General features: G+C 43.0%; 1 protein-coding gene across 1 annotated transcript; it reads left to right on the forward strand.

The window, feature by feature from the left end:
* The first annotated feature begins 10016 nt into the window (after positions 1-10016).
* On the forward strand, positions 10017-14092 carry LOC136481226 (zinc finger BED domain-containing protein RICESLEEPER 2-like). Its single transcript, XM_066478581.1, has 3 exons — positions 10017-10364; positions 11527-13463; positions 13774-14092. Exons 2-3 carry the CDS (start codon positions 11540-11542, stop codon positions 13791-13793), a joined length of 1944 nt encoding a protein of 647 aa, XP_066334678.1. The 5' UTR covers positions 10017-10364; positions 11527-11539; the 3' UTR covers positions 13794-14092.
* Positions 14093-20892: the final 6800 nt, after the last annotated feature.

Raw genomic sequence — 20892 nt, forward strand, 5'->3', positions numbered from 1 at the left:
GTGTAGCTAGAATTGAGAGCTTGCTTTGTAGCTAAAGTTGATCTAGTGGAGCTCTTTAGTGTAGCAAGTGTGAGAGCTCTTAGTGAGTAGTGACTTAGCAAATTATGTGTCTAGTGATCATAGTAACTAAAATTGTTGGATAGGTGGCTTGCAACCCTTGTAGAGCTAGAGCAAGTTTGCATTTCGCTATTTGTCATACTAATCAATTTGCTCTAGTTGGTTTGTAGATTTTTAAATAGACTATTCACCCCCCCTCTAGCCATATTAGGACCTTTCAACACCGACTCACCTTGCCGCACCTCTGCGCGGACGACCACGTCGGGAACTGACCCAAGGCCACGTCTTCCTCTCCGACCGAGCCTCCTCTGCTTCACCGAGGCCACTACCTCACCGAGCAGGACACCACTACGCCATCCGTTTCCTCGACACATGGATGCCACCGTGACGTCGGACTCCATCACCGGTGATGCCTTCTCTTTGTCGAGCCACCTCGTCGCGTCCATGCCCGACCGGCCGCGAGTAGGCCAAGGTCGTGTCTTGACGACCATGGCCACTCCGTCGACCACCTCTGCACCACCAGCCGTCGTGGAGCCTCCAACCCGAGCCTGCCTCGCCAAGCCAGAACATGCCGCGTCTACCTCTTCTTCCTCATCGGAGCCACGCCATCACCCTCTACCTCTAAGCTCCTCCTCGCCATGCCCTTGCTCTGTCAAGCCAACGCCGTGCCTCTCCTTCACGCCACGGCTGCGGCCCATCGGGACCAAGCCAAGCAGCGGCTAGGCTTCCACCGCGCCACTGGACTTCTTCACTGGCGTCATTCCCTGCTCCCCATCGCGCCGCCCCTGAGCACCTCTGACCCACCGGTGAGCCACCATGGCCAAAACCTTCACCTTTTCCTTTTCATCATCACCCTTGAACGAAATTAGCCTTCGTGCCGTGTTCTATGCCTTGCTTCTTCCTTGGCGTGGCTGAACTATTCCATGATAGCGACCTCTGCACTGCCGAGCTCCTACACCGATGTCGCTGCCTACCGACCACGACCACCCCTGCTGCACCGTGGCTTGGGAGCCGAACGATGACGCCACCTCACTAGAGCCTTTCCTCATCACAGGAGCTATGTCTAGCAGTAGCAGCCACCACCCGGCTGTCCACTGCCATGTCCAGCAAGCCATAGGCTAGCTGCAGTGAGCTAGCAGCAAGCCGTAGCCAGCCACAGCCAGCTGCAGCTAGCCGTAACCTGTCGGGACACGCCGCAGCAGCCCTCCACCTCTAAGGTCAACCTTTTGAAACCCCGTTGATGCCAGCCTCGATGTCGACAAAGCTCCTACTTTTCATTTCATTGCATACTTATCATCTATACTTATTCATATACGATCTATCTATATCTATGCCTATGTCGTGCCTTTGCGCCGGTCTATCTCTTGTGCTATGGTTATGTGCTACTCCATGTCGTGTTGTTGAGTTGCTGGTTCTTTGTGTGTTTGTGTTGTTTGTCTGTGGACCGAGCCTTCAAGTCGGTCGAGGGATCATACCTCGTTCGAATGTTTCATTCGTGGGCTCGACCTGCCGTGGCCATGATGCCGAGCGTAACCCGACCCCTTGTTTTTAGTTGACTTTGTAGTGCCATGATCGTTGGCCCCTCCTACGGCCCTAGGACGTGGCCACCATGGGCTTGACATCGGTGCGCTTCCTACCCGCACATGATGGGCTCATCATGACCTAGTCTATAGGGGACAAACTAGGGGACAAGCTTCGTGGAATTTACGGAAGCCAACTCGTTTAGGTTAAGCTCGTGGCCGCGAGTTGCCTCGCCATGACCACTAGGCTCTACCTCTTTTTCTCTTTTGTTCTTCTACCCACCTCGTATGCTCATGCCGCATAGATCGTAGCATCTCTTTGGTTCTCGCGGTGACAACCGCACCGCTATGAACCCTAGGGATTGCATTGTGCTGATTTAGTTGCATAGAGGTCGTGGTGCCCTATGGGTTGGTGTGGAGTGTCGTTTGTGAGTATTTGCTGAGACAACTCTCTTGTGCATCGCTCCCTTCGGTTCCCATCCATTACCATGATGAGTGGATTGAAAGGTAGTGGACTGTTGAGGCATTTCTTCAGTTACCGCCTTTTGCCATGGTGAGTAAATCAAAGGGTGGTAGGTCTTGCTAACCGTGCCTCTCCTTTCCTTGGCCTAACTCCTTCAACCTCTGTCCATCACCATGTTGAGCAGGTTCAAGGAATGGGGACCCTTCTTCTATCTTCTCTTGTTCTCGCTTTTGATCCTCGTCGACCTAGTAAGATGTGGATTGAGCCCTCTTGTTCCAACTTCTTCGATTCCTATCAATTGCCATGACATGTGGACCGAAGTACCGTGGAACCAAAAATCCCTTTTCGCTTGTTTGTGTCTCTTAGTGTTCTTTTGTTGCGTTCTTGATTCCATTCCTTTTATTCCCATCGATTGCTATGGCTAGCAGATCAAAGGAAGGTGAATCCGTATTTCCCCTCCTTTGGCTCTTTCATGCTCGAGCCCCTTGTATGCTTGTACCTATTTTAGACCTTTGCACTCTCTAGGTTCTCGCGGTGACAACCGCACCGCTAAGACCCTAGGGGTGTCCTAGTGCCATTTAGTGCACGTAGGTATTGGTACCCTACGAGTGGATTTGGGCGTTTGTATTCTCGTTTGGGTTCTCTTGTGTGTCGCTCCTTCCGATGCCACGCTTTTTGCCATAGCATGTGAATTGGAAAGGTAGACCACCTCCCTCTCTTTCTCCTCCTGTTCCATCCTCTCTTCGGTTCTTGTCAATTACAATGGCATACGGATTGAGAGAGACACTGGAACAACTCTTTTTTCCATTTAGCCCACTCTGTTCGATTCCATCTTTATCCATGACGATCGGATCAAAGATCGGACTATCATTTCCTGTTGGCGAAGCTTAGGTCCATGTTGTATTCTCGAAACCACGAGAGTCGACCCGATCGACCATTAGAGTGCCATCTATACCGAGGATGTGACATGGTCGTGCCTAGCAGACCTTCTCCCTCGCCCCCTTTTAAGCCCGAGGAAAACGGACTCGCTTCGTGAGGGCTATCCTTGTTTCCTTAGTGTTTGCTTAAGTTAAGCTAGGGTCTATGCCATTAGTCTTGGAGCCATACAGGTCGACACGATCGACTCCAGAAGTACTAGCTAGGCTATGACTTAAGCTTGTGCTTAGCGAACAACTACTTCTGCATCTTTCAGGCCCAAGGATCGGACATCTTCCGTGAGGGCTAAGTCCTTTTTTCCTTTAGTGTTCTTTTGGTGTTATTCGATCTTTTCATGTGCTATTGCCTCTTTATTCGTAGTATTTCTTGGTTAGTGGTTGATTGCTCTTTCGCCTTATTTGTTGCTCCATTGCGGTAGTTGCATCAAGGATAACGATGACTGGAACCCGTTGGAGGGAGGACACGTGAACGACAGAAGGACTTGGAGGGGAACGACTACGAGTACACTGAGGATCTCGGAGATGACTAGTCAACAGGTGTCACGTCCTACCCAACCTCGTAGAATCCTATTAGACATGTAATAATGTAGTTGCTAGCGCTTTACTTTTATGCAGATGATCTATGATAGATTGCATGGTAGAATTGCTTGAAGCCTTTACCCTGATGCAACCCTTACCCCTGCACACCCGCTGATAGGATAGATGCTCGCATCCTACTTACTGCTTACTTCTACTATGCATTATATCTGTGATATGATGCTTGGTGGAGGATTGTTTGTGAGCAGATAAGGCACATGGTGCCGATAATGTGGTAATAACAAGGGAGATCTTGGCGTGCATCTTGGGTGTGTGGTGAGGGTCGAGTCAACCAGATAGAATTCTACGACGAGTCATTGGACGAGTCTTGCCAGGGGGGTGCGACCTGGGCATCCCCTATGAGAGCTACCTGTGGTGGGTACTTGTGTGAAGAGTATATTCCAAGGAGACGACTCTCCGTGGGGCAAGTTCCCGGGATGGAGGTGCTGTTGAAGCACGGGGTGTTGGTTATCCCCATTGAGAAGATGTCTTGTCTGGTCCCCCTACGGACTGGTATATCGAGAGAACCGGATCATAGGACCCTACGTGCACGCCACTCGTTCCTGAATGGGCGGGGGACGGATGTTGACCAACTAGGACGGTGCCACCACTGCTAGATTGGAAGTGGATAGTGTAGGGAGGTATGGTCGTACGGGTCGCACCCTCCTAAGACAGCGTAGTGACCTCTGGGGTCCGGTACTACGTCTTACAGTCTCAGCGTGCTGGTGGACTCTGGGGTGGCCCAGGGCTGAGTGGTAGGGTGGCATCGCACCGGTTGGAAGGTAGCCCGGTATCAGACTAGGCGGGGCACCACCAATGATGGTGATCTTGTGGTTCTAGGTATACAAGCTCTGCAGAGTTGATCGATCTATACGTATAGTCGTGTCCACGGATATGGACATTCCTATGACCTACGCTTCCCTTGATTAGTGAGATGTGTCCTTTCTTCTTCTCCCCTTGGGTTTTGTTAGATTTCGGCTGATGGCCGTTAAGGCAAGGTACAAGAGGGAGTCGTCCTTACCGTCTAGAGAGTGAGATTGTGGTGAGATGGTGTGATGGGATGGGAGAATGTGTGTGAATGAGATGGGTTAAAACTTGATGAACTATTATAAAATATTGATGAACTTGTATAGGAAAACTACAGCTATAAATAGGCTTTTTGCTCTACCCTTGTATTCCACTTATCACAAAGCAACGCAAAGCATAGGGCGGGAGCCAGTGGCCAGTACAAATCGTACTAAATGATATTTGGCAGGTTTGGATGTCATCTACAACGACGACAATGGAGATTAGAAGGATTAGGTGGTCTCGTTCCTACGCTCAAGTTTGGTTGAGGAGATGAAGTCTACGCTCGCTGATACTCTACGCCTACTCTGATGATTGCCCGTGAAAGAGGAGCCTTCATCCACCGATGCGCTATGTCTACTCTGTTGCAGATCTGTGTGCGTTTCCGCTAGTATACGTTATACTTATATATGTTACCAAGTGTTGTAATATCTTGTAAACTTGTAATTCCACGATGTATGAATTCCTGTATCAATTGAATAATGATAATGTGACAGCTTGGTCGTCCTGGACTATCACATTATTATGTAATCTGTGGATTTCCCTTCGAGAAAATCGTGAATCATTTCACTCATCGATGTCGAAGGGCACGGCGTCTATCACTGAAAGAATAGCGCCTTTAATTTCTAAAGAAATCTAGAAAAATATAAGCATGCACCCGTAGACTGCTCAACCGTGCCTTGGAATCAAATAGCTAGTGCATGACTACCTTGAAGATGAATTAATGTCTACTAAGTGCGTGCGACCAAAATTAAAGTATTATTAGCAGAATCCTGAATCCTCGATTGGTCAAATAATGTGACCGGAGACCACATGCCCCCGTGCGTGCAAATTCTCTCTCGTGTGCATGCATACACACACACACACACCAAGGCCTGCAAAACCCATGCACGCACGAAAACAAACTATTGGCAGATTGGCCACATAAATAAAACTTTTCATGTACGTACTCCAAGTATATATTGTAAGATATAAACAAAATTAATAATGTCCTTGGCCCTTGGGAGAGGAATGACAAACTGCGACGACTTGTACAGAGTTGAACGCATGCATTTTGAATTTTTGACGTGCCAACTTGCTTTGATAGTTTGATCCCATCCAAACATCATCATTATTAATTCAACACCAGTCATATATATGAAAGCCAAGTCTTTGACTATATATAAGAGTATATATGTTGGCTTGTAATAGTATATATGAAATTGAAAGCTATGTCTTTGACTATATACATTATAGGAGTATATATGTTGGCTTGTAGCCGTCGGCTCGTACCTCGTCGATCGACACTCCAAATTTGTGAACAATAACACGCCACAGTATTATATATACTGCTTCAATATACTACTACTATATATATTAGAGCATCTCAAGAGACTCTCCATATCCTTCCTAAATGCTAGGAATAGAGATTTTGTTGAAAAATTACCCTTCAACAGTTTTTCTAAATGGTCATCCAAATATAGCTATTTTCTATTTTGGATTTTTTGCTAGCAAAACAATAGAAGACGAGAATGACTCTCTAGAGTGTACATGAGATATAGAAAAGATATAGAAAGTAATTTTTTATATAAATGACTCTCTAAATTACGATTTAGAAAGGGTCTTCGAGATGGTCTTAGGACGTGTTTGGTTGCCCGCGTATGACTGGGCCAGGCTGCCGAGATACGAGAAACATGCGTTTGGATGCCTGCATCTCACCTTGGGCCAGTCCCGACTCATGCAATCAACCCCCGCCGGCCAGGCTCCAGGAAACGCAGTCGGAAGTCGTTTCTCCGGCACGCGCGCTCGTGGTGGCGAGGCGCTTCCATGCGGTCCCCACGCTGTATTCTCTGTCAACCAAACAACTTTCTTGATCTTGTATCTGCACACCCAAATAACCAAACACCGATAATTGTATCACCAGAGCCTGGCCGCCGGTAGCCTGCATGCCGGATGCGATGCAGGCAGGCCAGAGAAGGCAACCAAACGTGACCTTAGGCTATCTCCAACAACAACATTCAAAATACAAGATCCATTCATTTTTTGAGTAGCGTTATAAGCAAAAGGCTCAATACATATTTGATATCTTCTCCAACAACAAGACTCAAAAGAGAATTCTTTCTGCAAATGGGTTTCTAGGAGAGAGGATACCCATATTTGGGTTGTGCTTCTCAGGCAACCCAAAATTAGGTTTCTAGGAAAGAGGATACCCATATTTGGGTTGTGCTTCTTAAGCAACCCAAAATAGGTCTCCCGTATAGATACTCTGTTGGAGACTGATTTTAGATCTCTTGCTATTTATTTTGGGTTTGAGTCTTCTTATTGGAGACAGTCTTACTGTATTTGATTTGGTAGCCCTTGTTTAGTTCCACCCTAACTTTCAAAAAGTTGCTACAGTACCTGTCACATCGAATGTTTGTGGCCCATGCATGTAGCATTAAATGTAGACGAAAAGAAAAACTAATTGCACAGTTTGGTGGGAAATTGCGAGACGAACGTTTTGAACCTAATTAGTCCATGTTTGAACACTATTTGCCAAATAAAAACGAGCATGTTACAATAGCCCCAAAATCCAAATTCCTCCAACTAAACACAGCCTGAGTCAAACTGTCAAAGTACGGTTGCGCATATAAGCGCCAAAAGAATGCATGCAACTTAAGTGGCGCTTTCACTGCCTCCACTTGCATGTACGAATATACTAATTATTAATCTGCTAGCTAGATTTTGGTTACACTCACAGCGTTTCCTACATCGCCAACGCACGGTCCATAACATATACCGTCTTTGCATTGTCAAATAAATATTATTAGATTCGTTATAAAACATATATTCTCATAGCATATTTACCTATTTGATATCGTAAGTGTTGACAATCTTCTCTATAAACTTGGCTAGACTTAAAATAACTCAACTTACAAAATATTTTTTTTGGATGTCGTAATTATTTTTCATCTAGAGGTGGTACTAAAAGTGTATTGCGTTTACTATTTGCACAACCATCTATATCACTACTACATAGAAGAGAGGTGGCTTCTTCTTTTTTGTCCCAGTGGTGGCTCCATCACCAGCTATCTCTCTAAAAACAATTTCAGATACAACTCGCCTCTAGAAATCGATTTCTAGAAATAGATGGTGCTTTCGAACGCTTTTAGAAATTAAATGTCTTCTATTTTTAGAGGTAGTTGGTGTTACGGACATTCATGGTACTCTAGAAATATATTAGGAGATGGGCTATAATGTGACCCGCCTCTAAATCCTTTCTAGCTGACTATTCCTTCAAATGCTATATCAATAGACTATATAGGGTGTCTTTTTTGGAAGAAAAAAAATCCTTAAACCAATTACCAAATTTAGCTAGTCAACTTAATTTATTTAGCTGGTGGTATTAGTGTACTACACGCATGTCCCTTTTACCATGGCCCAGCACGTTGTTAGGGCGCGTTTAGTTGGCGAAAATTTTTGGTTTTGGCTACTGTAGCACTTTCATTTGTATTTGACAATTAGTGTCTAATTATGGACTAATTAGGTTCGAAAGTTTCGTCTCGCGATTTCTCACCCAACTGTGCAATTAGTTTTTTTTCGTCTACATTTAGTACTCCATGCATGTGGCGCAAGATTCGATGTGACATTTTGGGGTGAAATTTTTTTGGAACTAAACAGGACCTTATTATTATAAGTACATTGATTGATCCCGCCCCCTTGCTTTGAGAGCTACGTACTCCTCCTATGTAGCGTGTGTGAAAATGGTTTGGTACGACTTGAGACTTTGGGTCAGTGTCAGTGGATTTTGCGGCTTGCATTGCTTGACCCTGTCAGAGATCCGAGTATATATACTCCGTACGTACGCACGCACTGCCGCTAGGGGCTCTGACCATTGCACTGACTCTACCTAGCTACCCACCATCTTCAGGCACAAGACGATTATACATTGGTCATCGGTCAGATCTTTTGGACTAGTAGTACATCTCTGCTTTCTTGCACGCACTTTGGGCAGGCACTGTCCTTTCCCTTTCTTCGCATACGTTTCTTTTTTTCATTTTTGCTTTCAGTATTGACTAGCGTGCTCCCTTGCTGTTTGTTTTCTTTCTTGTCGATTTCTGCATTCTTTCATGCTGTTATTTTCAGTTGATTTATCGATCAAATTAACATGCTTGCTTGTATTCAAGATCACACCCTGCCTGTAGAACAAAGGATCAGTGGATTTTTCGTATATATATATATATATATATATATATATATATATATATATATATATATATATATATATATATATATATATATATATATGCCTTTTTGAACAATGGAATATACATTTTATACAGAATGGGTTGAAGGGCTGAAGTCATAGAAAATTCAGAGCAAATCTAACATGAGATCGGCGTCTTATTTTTTTTTTCTTTTTTCTTGCACGTCTCTATATTACCTAGATTCCTATATTTTTCGCATGTTGTATCTAGGGGAATTTCGGTGCTCTGAATCGTATTAAGACTCAGGCGTTTTAAAAGATATATATGGCCTTGACGCAGCGAAGACGACTAGGGCTGGTCTTATGAGTGCATCTATACGAATGCTAATAGATAGCCCATTAATTACCAAGGATTTCTTGCTAAAAAGCTCAGCTCAACCACTCAAAAAATCTGAGCTGAGGTGAGACGGCAGGCATCCTCCTCCTTCATAGGGGAAAAGAGACCCTGATTGCTCTCGTCAGCAGAGGAGGCAAGAATGTGACGGCTGACGCTGACGTTGTTTTGTTCGTCTTTATTTGTTGGGTGGAAGTGGAACTCGTTTCTGGACCGATTCAGCTTCATCGTGGCACCAACGGTTAGCTAGAGATGCATGGTGACTTGGTCTCCAGTGTACTAGTCATAACTCATGAATCCCTCCTTCCTAAAAAGAATATAATTGTACGTGTTAGTTTAGACAAATGTTTATCTAGATTCATATCTAAAATTGTAGTGTTTTTAGAACGGGGGATGCATATTACGGTGAACACTGCCCCTCTCTCTCTCTCTCTCCTTTACTTTGATCGTGAGACGAACTTCCAGCTAAGTTGCATTGGTGATATTGGGTCTTCTTCGATGTCTGACTGAACGACGCAAGGGCAGCCAAGCAGACACTGCTGCTTCAGTACGGTCTTGGCCTACCCAGTTACTCAGTGACCTTGAGATGGAGTATTATTAGGAACTTTGCTGGTCAAATAACAAAAGCGACGACGATAAACAGAGAGACAGGATTCAGCTCGATCCAACACGACCTCCGGCCCAAAATGCAAATGGACCGTGGGCCAATTCCTATTCCCCAGAACATGCGTCCCGTACCACTACCATCAGAGGTGTAGATTAGACCTGGATTGGACTTGGACCGAAATCACTTGGACTTCATTGGATTTGGACTGAGCTAGACTCTGTTGTGTGGATCAAAACAAAAACAAAAACAAAATTGGATAATCCAAATTCTACTGGACATCCGTTCGGCAGCCAGCCGGCGAACGTGCGGCGGCGGCTGCAGTGCGGGCGCTCTCGCAGCCGTCTGGCCTTCTTCGCGTCCCCCTCCGCCAGCACGTCCGCCAGCTGCTCCTGCTCTCCAGGTAGGCAAGGGCCTACCGAGGCTGTCAGGGCGAGCGCCTTCCATAGTTCCATCCATCGGCTCTTGCCGCGAGGTGCCACGGTTGACCGGGGCGGGCGCTCGTGCCAGTGAAGCAAGTACAGATCGTCGGCGTTCAATTCGTACCCCCTTCTCGGCATCCTCCATCTCGATTCGAAGGTCCAGGTCCGTATGCTTGCTGCCCTCAAGTACCCCATATCATCCATACACGTTAGCTAGCATAACCATCCAGGTACAATCTCTAGTGTGGATCTCTTGTGGGTTGTAGTTCCAATCCATCTCAGAGATGTGGTGATGCAAAGAGATTGAAACACCTCAACTGAGCAATCTATTTCCTCTGAATACGTTCAGTTTTAGTTATGTGATGCAGAGAGAGAGATTGAAACACCTGACCGGAGTCATCCATTTCCTCTGAATACATTCAGTTTTAGTCTGCTTGGAAGTTGTTGGCATGCAGCAGAAAAACCTGCACAGTAGAAAGTGAGTTGCATGCCAACTAAACTGTACCTATTCGAATCAAACAAGAAAGTGAATTGGGGCTGGCTCATCATAATTATGAATGTGGAAGGCACACAAACAAATACAATCCCCTAGGTCTTTCGGAAGCCGCACCTGCACACCATTTTAGCATGCATGTGGCTGCAGGAGGTGGCTTGCCTTGTCTCATCCCAACTTCTCCAGAATCTTGAACTGTAGCCATTTTTTTCTCTGCAGAAAATTCTCATTCCAAGCAAAGAGATTGTGTTGGTTTTGTTTAACATTAGAGCAAGAAAATAGCAGATAAGTGAGGTGCTATTTGGGCAATTTTTTTTTTATGAAATTTCTAGCGTATATATGCAATAGGGATTCTTAGTGGATGTGTGCAACAATGATTACTTGATGTAGCTAGCTAGTTCGGCATATTGTGGCCAAATGCAGGAGCAAATCGCAAGTACTGGCTTGAGAAAAAATTTGTTCGTGTTTATTTTATGGCACCCGAAGGGCAGGCCTGGTGCAGTGGTGAGAGCTGTCTCATTGAGTCACCAGGTCGCGGATTCGAAGCAGCCTCTTCGTAGATTTTGTGGGGGGGGGGGGTGGGGGGGGGGGGGGAGGCTTGCCTTGGTTTTTCCCTTCCCCAAACCCCACTCATGTGGGAGCCTCTAGCACTGGGTCTGCCCTTTTTATTTATTTTATGGCACCCGTCTACTCCCTGTCACCAGAAATAGACGATACCTCTGAATAATATGCATGCAGATTTTATTGTTAGCTTCCAACTGTAATCCTGCATAACATAGCACTATTAATGCTCGTGACTCTGCGATCTGAACACATACTATTCTATGAACAGGTCAACTGAAAGGATGCCTAATAGCGGAAGTTTGGCACTACTTAATGAGGGAGCTGATGAAGTCGTACAGAATTCAGGCCGCGGAAGCAGGAGAAGATCTCCAGTATGGAACCATTTTGAAGAGTTAACAAATGAAGGAAAAGCAATCTGCATCCATTGCAGATCAAAGTTGGCTTATCATCAAGGTCTTGGAATATCACATCTAAGGAACCATATTACAACTGCCTGCAAAGAACTTCCTCCAGATATTGATCGTAGTTCGATTTTTCCAAAGGGTGTGTCTAGTCTAGATGTTCGAAGTTCAGTATTGGATCCAAAGCTAGTCAGGGATTTCATGACTAAATTTTGGATCACAGCAAATATTTCCTTCAAAAAGATAGAAAATGGGTTTTTTAAGAGGATGATGAAATTAGCCCACCCAAGCCTTGAAGTTCATGATCGACAGACACTCAAGAGAGACTGCATGTCAGTGTATCAAGAAGAGAAGAAAAAGATTGCAGATGGTTTTTCCAATATAGATTCTTGTGTTAGCTTCACTTCAGATATGTGGATGTCAGCCCAGAATCTTGGATACATATGTTTGACTGCACATTTTATAGATGAAGAGTTCAATCTGCACAAACATCTCATCAATTTTAAACAAGTTCCTCATCCTCATAATGCTGATGCAATTCATAGTACTATCATGGATTGCCTTCATGTGTGGGACCTGTCCAACAGAACTTTTGCTTTTACTCTAGATAATGCCACATCAAATGATGGAGCCATACAAAAGCTAAAAGATACTCTTTGGAGACATATGCCCTTTCAAGGTAGCGATCTTCATGTGAGGTGTACAACTCACATTCTAAACTTGATTGTCCAAGATGGAATGGAAATCATACAGAATATCATTGAGCCTGTTAGGAATGTCATTAAGCATATTTCATCATCTAACTCTCGGCTGCAAATTTTCAATACCATTCCACACCAATTTAATCTTCGGCCTAAGAGGGGATTCACCCTAGATGTTCCTACGAGGTGGAACTCTACCTATGACATGCTTGAAGAAGCTCTTGAGTATAAGGATGCCTTGACCCACTATGCAAATCTGCAGAACATTCAAGGACCCAACCTTGAGCAATGGAACTTGGCAGATAGAGTGTGCAAATTTTTAAAAAATTTTGCTGATGCAACCAAAGTCTTCTCACAGCATAATTCTCCAAGTTCTCATAGGTATGTTGAAGAGGTTTGGGGGATAAGGGAACTACTCTTTGATGAAAAAAACATAAGTGATAAATTCTTGAAGGTCTTGTGTGATGACATGAAGTCAAAGTTTGACAAATATTGGGATGAACCTAACAAAATCCTTTTGGTTGCATCGTTGTTAGACCCGCGGTACAAGTTAGTCTTTTTGAAGTATTGTCTCATGAAAGTTTATGGAGAGGAAGTGGCTGATAGTAAAGCAAATGCTGCTCTTATTTGGTTTAAAGCATATTATTCTCGTTATGAAAGCATGCCTCAAAGGAGTTATCAAAGTAATGTTTCTTCATCGCCCGAAGTGGGTGGTTCAGCGAGTCCACTTTCTTTCTTATCTGGAAAACGCAAACTGGGGCTGGAATTTGCATTGTTTAGGCACCAAAGAAGGCCACAGTGCTCAAGAAGGCCAGAAGTTGACACTTACCTATATGATCCATTGGTTCCTTCAAGGGAGGGTGAAGAATTTGATGTGCTCGGGTGGTGGAAAAGAAACCAAGATCAATATCCTGTACTAGCTAAGATGTCTTGCGACTTTTTGGCCATTCCATTGTCAACTGTGGCCTCTGAATCAACATTCAACACTGCTAGCATAATGATTGACAAATATCGCAATTCTCTAAGTTCAGAAACGGTGGAAGCACTCATATGTGCAAAAGATTGGCTCAAAGAGTACCTCTCAGATGATGAAGATGATGATGGTAAAACATTTTTTTTAGATATGCAATTAACATTTGATGATATGCCTAGTTATTACCCCTTTCTATCTATGATTAGATATATTTTTCATGTTTATTTTGTCTCATTACTGCTGTTAAATTAAATGTGTTCATAGCAGGGACAAGCTGCAGACCTCTTTCACTCTGAATAATATGTTCGTATTTTATTTTCTTACAGCACCCTGTATGCTTTTTGTGACCAGAAACAGATTTTTTGTTAGCTTCCAACTATTATACTTCATATCATAGATCCTTTTGGGAATGCTTGTGAACACATTTTTTTTGTGTGCAGGTGAAGTGACTACTGCTTGAGTTTCTCACCACTGAACAGGTCAACTGAAGGTGATGACAAGAATAGCAAACTGCTTAATTTGTAGAATGATTTGGGATATGCAAAACTAGCATCTACAGCTTAAATTCTTCTGTTTAGGTCCTGAGGATACTATGGCTACTCCTTTGCTTCAGTTCAAAAAGATGTGTGGATTAGCATGTACAGCTTTATTAAGTTAAAAATGATATATTGATTACTTTGCAGTTTTTTGCTGTATTTGCTTGCAAATTGCGAGGAGCCCAGCACACATGTGATGCGTGAATGATGAATGTATGATATGTTTTAGGGCAAAGATTTGTTTCTGCATATGCCAGTTTTGGGGGTTCTGATTCCTCTTTCTTTTTTACTTTTCTAATGGTCTTTTTCTTCAAACTGGTTGATGTTAACAGCCAACCTAGTTGACAGTAATGTTCTTAGGAGATCAGAGAACCATACTAAAATATTCCCTGTTGGAAATCATTTTTTGGTTACATTTTTCAGCAAGAATAAGATGCCTCATAGAGTTCGGATCAGTCTTAGCTGTATGTTTAGGCCGATTAGTATTTGGATTGCCAAGCTCTGCTATGCTGTGCGGGTGTTTGTGGCAATCAGGTAGCGAGTTGGATTGTGTTGGATGGAATTGGATTTAGATGAAGTTGGATTGGACTATATTGGATGTCTCTACTAATTATGATTATTGAACTGGATAGGAGCATTGCTTTAATTGGATTTCAGCTAGATTCCTATGTTTGGATTTGGAAGTCCATCCATTCCCACGTCCAGCTGCAGATCATCTGAATTCTTGGGGATTTGCAGATACGCACCACGAAGAAACTGTCGGAGGATGTTGAGGATCGAAGGGGAACAGCTTGGCGTCAGCATCAGAACACTGTCAGTGGCAAGCGGTGATAGGGCATCCAGGTGTAGATCTAGCGGGTAAAACTTAACTTAGACAAAGAACTTATCGATGTACCTTCCAAAGCGCATTCGCGGCTATGGCGCCGCAGCGACGTGGCCTCGAGTGTCGGAGTAGAGGTAGCTGTGCAGCAGAGGCGCGATCCAGTAGCAGCGGCGAAAGCGGTGGCGCTTCCCGTCGCTCACAACGCGCCCTCTAGATCGGACTAGGGTTAGAACGTCGGTGGGGCGCTGGCGGCTGCGGTGAACCTCGTATCTTGAGTCCCAGCCCCCACCTCCTATTCATAGCGCAGCGTGACGGGGCCCACTAGCCAGGAGAACGGCTGAACGCCCGATCAAGACGCGAGTCAGGGTCCGACTCGGTCGTTTGACCGAGTCGGGTGGAGATCAATCTAACATTCTCCTCCTTAATCTCACCTTATGACTTAAAACTTAGTTCACTTTGTCTTTTTTCCTATTCCATCACAGATTAGTGCATAGAGCATGCCTCGTCATAACAGTTAGTACTGTTAGACTAACCGCTACAATACACCTCTCTGTTTTGAAACAGATTCTCAACTAGGTCCTTAGTATGAAAAAATCATAGGCTTTCTCGTAAACCCATGTCGACTGTGTGTTCTCTGAACGCGCTGGGTGGTAAGCCTTTGGTAAGCGGATCCGTAAGTACTTACTCGGTACTTATATGCTCAATGCTTTTAAAATGATTCTGGATTTTCTCTTTTACAACATATAACTTAACGTGTTTGGCAGCACACTTAATCTATTGTCGTAGGAGTGATTTGCTTTAAATGGTTATTGTTGTTGTCTACCATTATTAATTTCGGGTACAAAATTTCCTTAACCACTTTTGCCTGTCCCTGAAGCCTCATACCAAGCTATACTATGGTATGCGTCATTGATGATACCACAACTATTTCTTTGGAGCTTTTCCATAATAATACTCCAACTGCGAGTGTTAGCAACTACTGTGGATTTCACTACACATCTCGCTAAGGTTTAACATTTATACCCACAACTATTTGAGAGTACTTGTTCTTTCTTACTCAGCATGAGGCCTATAATACTTTATAAAATTACAAGACATTCTTAACTTCATTCCAGTAATCTATATCTGAACTGGACTTCTGCCAAAATATTTTGGATACGTGAGCTACGTCAGGGTAAGTTCTTACTTGTACACTCATTAAGCTTCCAACAGCTGAAGCATATGGAACCATATTTATTTGATCGATCTCATATTGGTTCCTGGAACACTGAAGGTTTCCAAATCTATTACCCTTGACTTTAGGAGCAGGCGTAGGTTTATTCGCATGCATACTTTATTTCTTTAGAATCTTTTCTAAGTATGCCTTTACGATAGTCCTAATACCCCTTTTCTTCTATCTCGATGAATTTCAATTCCTAGAACCAATGACGCTTCACCAAGATCATTCATATTCAAACTTGAGGACAAGAACTTCTTCTTCTTCAATGGTAGATTAACATCACTACTAGTGAGTAGGATATCATCTATACACAGGACGTGGAAAATAAATTTTCCATTCTTGAATTTGCTATTGTTCTTCTCATTTTATTTAAACCCAAACTTTTTTATTGTTTCATCAACTTCAAATACTACTGTCTAGAGACTTGTTTTAACCCATAAATGGATTTCTACAGGCGGCATCCCATATGTTCTTTTGCTTCCACGACAAAATCTTTGGGTTATGCCATGTAAACGTTTTCATACAAATCCCCGTTGAGGAATGTCGTCTTCACATTCATCTGATGTAACTCTAAATCTCGTAATGTTCCACTAACGCCATTATGATTCTAAAAGAATCCTTACATGAGACTGGAGAGAAAACTCTCATTGTAATCTATTCATTCTCTTTGCGTAAAGCCTTTTGCTATAAGTCATGCTTTATATCTTTTCACATTCCCTTTGGAGTCACGTTTTGTCTTATAGACCCATTTACAGCCTACTATTTTGGCTCCATTAGGAATTTCTTCTAAGTTCCGAACATCGTTGGTATTCATCAAATTCATTTCAGATTTCATAGCTTCTTGTCATTTAGATGAGTAAACGCTTCTCATGGCTTCTTCAAATGAGGTAGGATCACCCTCCATTTGAATTTTTTCACTAACATAGACTTCATAGTCATCAGAAAAAAACTAGTTTTCTAATTCTTTGAGATCTTCTGGGGCCTCAGCTACTGGCACTTTCATATGGGGCTGTTGTTGCTCTTCATTGCCAAGAGACAATTGATTCTACAGGCTCCTGTGTTACAAGATCCTTGTTTACATTATTTATCTTTTTCAAAGAGCTAACAATAGGTGTTGTGTAAGTCATACAACATCAACAGGTATTAAGAAATTCATTGTTTTTGAATCACTGAAGTGGGCACGCAGTCCCGCTCCTCTTCAAGTCATAGGTTTCTACATACCATGCTCCACCAGATCATCTCATCTTCTATAAAGATAGTGTATCTTCAAATTTCTCGTTTGGGTTTAATCTGTTAAAACCGCATATGGCGCTTTAAGCACCACCTTAACATCTTTAAGGCTCGTCCAGTATGAATTTTGGCTGACTACGCTATCTTCCTATCGGAACTGTAAAAGGTCCAGGAATTTAGCTATTTCTCTACAGGGCGATGACAGCGGGCCGCTGGAGCCGGCCACGGCCAACCCATGATCAGACAGGCCGACCAGGATCGGCACCGCGGCCGCGCAAGGTGACCGTGCGCCCGAGCCAAGCATATGACGTGCACGAATTTTAAAGCGTGTCTAAAAACTATCCTAACACAGTTGAAGCTAATCTACCTCGACCATGCTAACGAGGTCACATCAGTCTACCATAAGGAGCAAAAACACGGCATTGACCTTTAGCTAGATTTTCTAGAATTAATTCGCCAACATGGCATTGTCACACTGTTTTCAAACTTAAAATTTCTTTCAAGTCTTGAGCAGAATTTGACTTCAAGTTCCATTTCTAAGCCATTAGAAATACTAGCTAGTCATATTATTTTTCTACAGCAAGAGTTGTATTATCATCTACAAAGTTTGTACTTTAAACTTTATTTAAGTATCACACACATGTTCTATAGTATTTTTTTATCTAGCCTATGATGCACAATGTTAAAAAAACAATGAGGTGGCTGCACAACTGTTTCCTATTGTTATTGTTTTTTCATGGCTTGTTCTTGCTGGTTTTCATGACTGTCATCTAATCCATATGAACCATCCATTCTCTTGCAACACCAGTTGGATGACGGCAGAGAATGGATGGCCAGATGGGTTCCATGGCAGCCTTGATATTATGTTCCTACTTATTGCAGTCTCAAAGTTGCTACTTTTCTGGACTTAGTTTGCTACATGTGCAGCCACCTGTGATGAGTAATTACATGAATTGCAGCACCAAATTCTAGAGCTGAGGCCACTTTTTTAGCCTATGATGTCAATTGTTTCATTTCAACAAGATGAACCAAGCCATCGGTGTGGCATTTAGGATCATGGATTGTTTCTTTCATCAATCCCTATATCTTCAATGTCGCACTCATGCCTTGTTTCATGATTCACAAAGGACTGAGGCTAATTACAATTCTGATTTCACAGAAAATGGCACCTTGCTATGTGGTTTTCCATGGGAAACAACCTGGAATCTATAGAACCTGGTATGAATGCAGTGAACAGGTTCTTGGATTCAAGAATGCAAGGTATTTGAAGTACAAAAATTATGAGGAGGCACTTAGAGATTTCAAAGCATCTCTGGGAGCAGCAACTCCCCTCCCCTCCCAGCTGCTCCCAGATGACTGCTGTGAAGAAATTCCTATAGCTATTGGTAAGAGTGGCTGTTGGAAGAATGTGCTTATATTGGCTCTTTCTGTCCTGTTGTTTGCTCTTTGGATGAAGATAAACAAGTGTTTCTCGTGTAATTGCAATGTGTAGGCCAATGATGACAATAACCTAGGCTTCATTACCTGCCTTCATGCTTTTGGTCTGTGTCTCATGAACCCATGTCTTAGCTGGTTATGCTTTTGGACTATCGTTGTATGTACTGAACTCATAATTGTGTTGTTGATCTCTCTGTCACATTGGTTTTTAATTATCTCGGGGCAGGTATGATTAATTAATGCATTACAACAATAATTAGTCCTGAGGTCAATCTGATCAAAATCATATTTCTGTTGTTATATCCTCTTGTCTGATCATATTTGCATTCTTAAATTTGTTGTTGTTTTCTCTATACACTGCTGGTTCTGGTATTTAGCCTATGGCTAGCTGGGCCGAAATCAAACAAAATCTCCATCTGGTAGTCGGAGGTAGTTGGTATTGGACCAGGCTGGCTGGAAGAAAACAAACACAACCTTTCTTGGGCCGGTCTCCCTAGGTGTAGGAAATCAAACACACCCTTATATGTGCTTTGGACCCGGCTGTGGCTGGCGGACTCGGACACCCTTGCCCCTATATCAAACAGGCTCGTCATGTTTCAGGTGAGGAACAAATAAAAAGTCAACAAAGAAGGGAATCAGAAAAGGAAAGTAATTAACTGGGTTGTCCCTTTTCTAGACCACAATTCCATTTGGTTACTGTAATCACCACAAAATATGTGGTTACTGAAAGTCGTCCAAGTGTACTTCCATATTGCATTCCTTTTTTTTTCCACACCATTTTTTTGAAACATTTGTTGAGCTCTCCAGTTCCTTGTAGTATTTTTTCTGGCAGGATATAGAGCAACTTCTGAATTACATTGGCGCTAAAACTAAAAGCCTTGGACCAAAACATGAACTACTCTGCCAGCTAACCTGAAGCAGATGACAGCCATCATCCTGTCACAACAGTACTATATTTGTGTTGATTAGTTTGACCCAGATACACTTGTGGTGTTCTGAATGAGTTTAGTGTGGATGTAGTTTGGTGCTAATTTTTGTCTAACCCTCCTTTTGATTTGACACATACAGTATGAGTCAGACGATGTTTCTGTGCTGTGCTGATACACCCATTGTAATTAATTCGTAAAAAATGAGTAAGGCCTGTTTAGTTCCCAAAAATTTTCACCCCAAACTATCACATCGAATTTTACGGCACATGCATGGAGTATTAAATATAGACGAAAAAAAACTAATTGCACAGTTTGATTGAAAATCACGAGACGAATGTTTTTAAGACTAATTAGTCCATGATTAACCATAAATGCTACCGTAACTAATATGCGCTAATGATGGATTAACTAGGCTTAATAAATTCGTCTCGCAGTTTCCGGACGAGCTATGTAATTAGTTTTTTTTTATTAGTATCCGAAAACTCCTTCCGATATCCCCGAAACATCCGATGTGACATCAAAAATTTTCATTTCACGAACTAAACGTAGCCTAAATCAAATTTGTAAAAAACGAAGATCCCAGTCTGGCATTGTTTATAAATAAATTAGCACATCAAAAGGGGACGGAGGCAGGGCAGGCATGGATTCATCCATTCATTGCTGCACCTTCACGCCCCGCCATTACCCTACCCTACCCCACAAGAAAAGAGAAGCTGACCGCATGCTGCACCATCATTGTACTACCATCTGCGAACTGGTTGAAATTTCTTTTCCTTTTTCTTTTTGCTCTTCCTTTTTACTCACTGTATATGTTTTCTTGGGTGAAGGTAAATGATGTGGGTTGAGGTTGATGGCTGCCATTAATTTCAGTGAGCAGTCCTGCACAGTTCTCAAGGCTGTACTGTACGGTATGGTCTCAAAAGCCTGGTTTGGCTGGGCTTGTTCGTCGGATCATGAAGAAGTGATACTAAGGGCGTGTTTAGTTCCGAAAATTTTTGGCTTTTGGCTACTGTAGCACTTTCGTTGTTATTTGGTAAAAATTGTCCAATTATGGACTATTTAGGCTTAAAAGATTCGTCTCGCAATTTCTCGATGAACTGTGCAATTGGTTTTTTTTTTCGTCTACATTTAATACTCCATGCATGTGCCGCAAGATTCGATGTGACAGGGAATCTTGAAAATTTTTGGTTTTTGGGTTGGAACTAAACGGGGCCTAATTGATTTGGTGTAAGAAAAAAATATGTTTAGAGGCAATAAGCCCAGCCTTCTAAACTGCAGAGCACAGAGAGGTAGTACGGTGCAGGAGCCAGGTCAGGACTCAAAATGGATTGTTATTATTATTGGAAGGAAGAAATGAGCCATAGCCAACGAGGCGAGCACGACAG

This window comes from Miscanthus floridulus, chromosome 9 (assembly GCF_019320115.1).
Source record: "Miscanthus floridulus cultivar M001 chromosome 9, ASM1932011v1, whole genome shotgun sequence".
NCBI lineage: Eukaryota > Viridiplantae > Streptophyta > Magnoliopsida > Poales > Poaceae > Miscanthus > Miscanthus floridulus.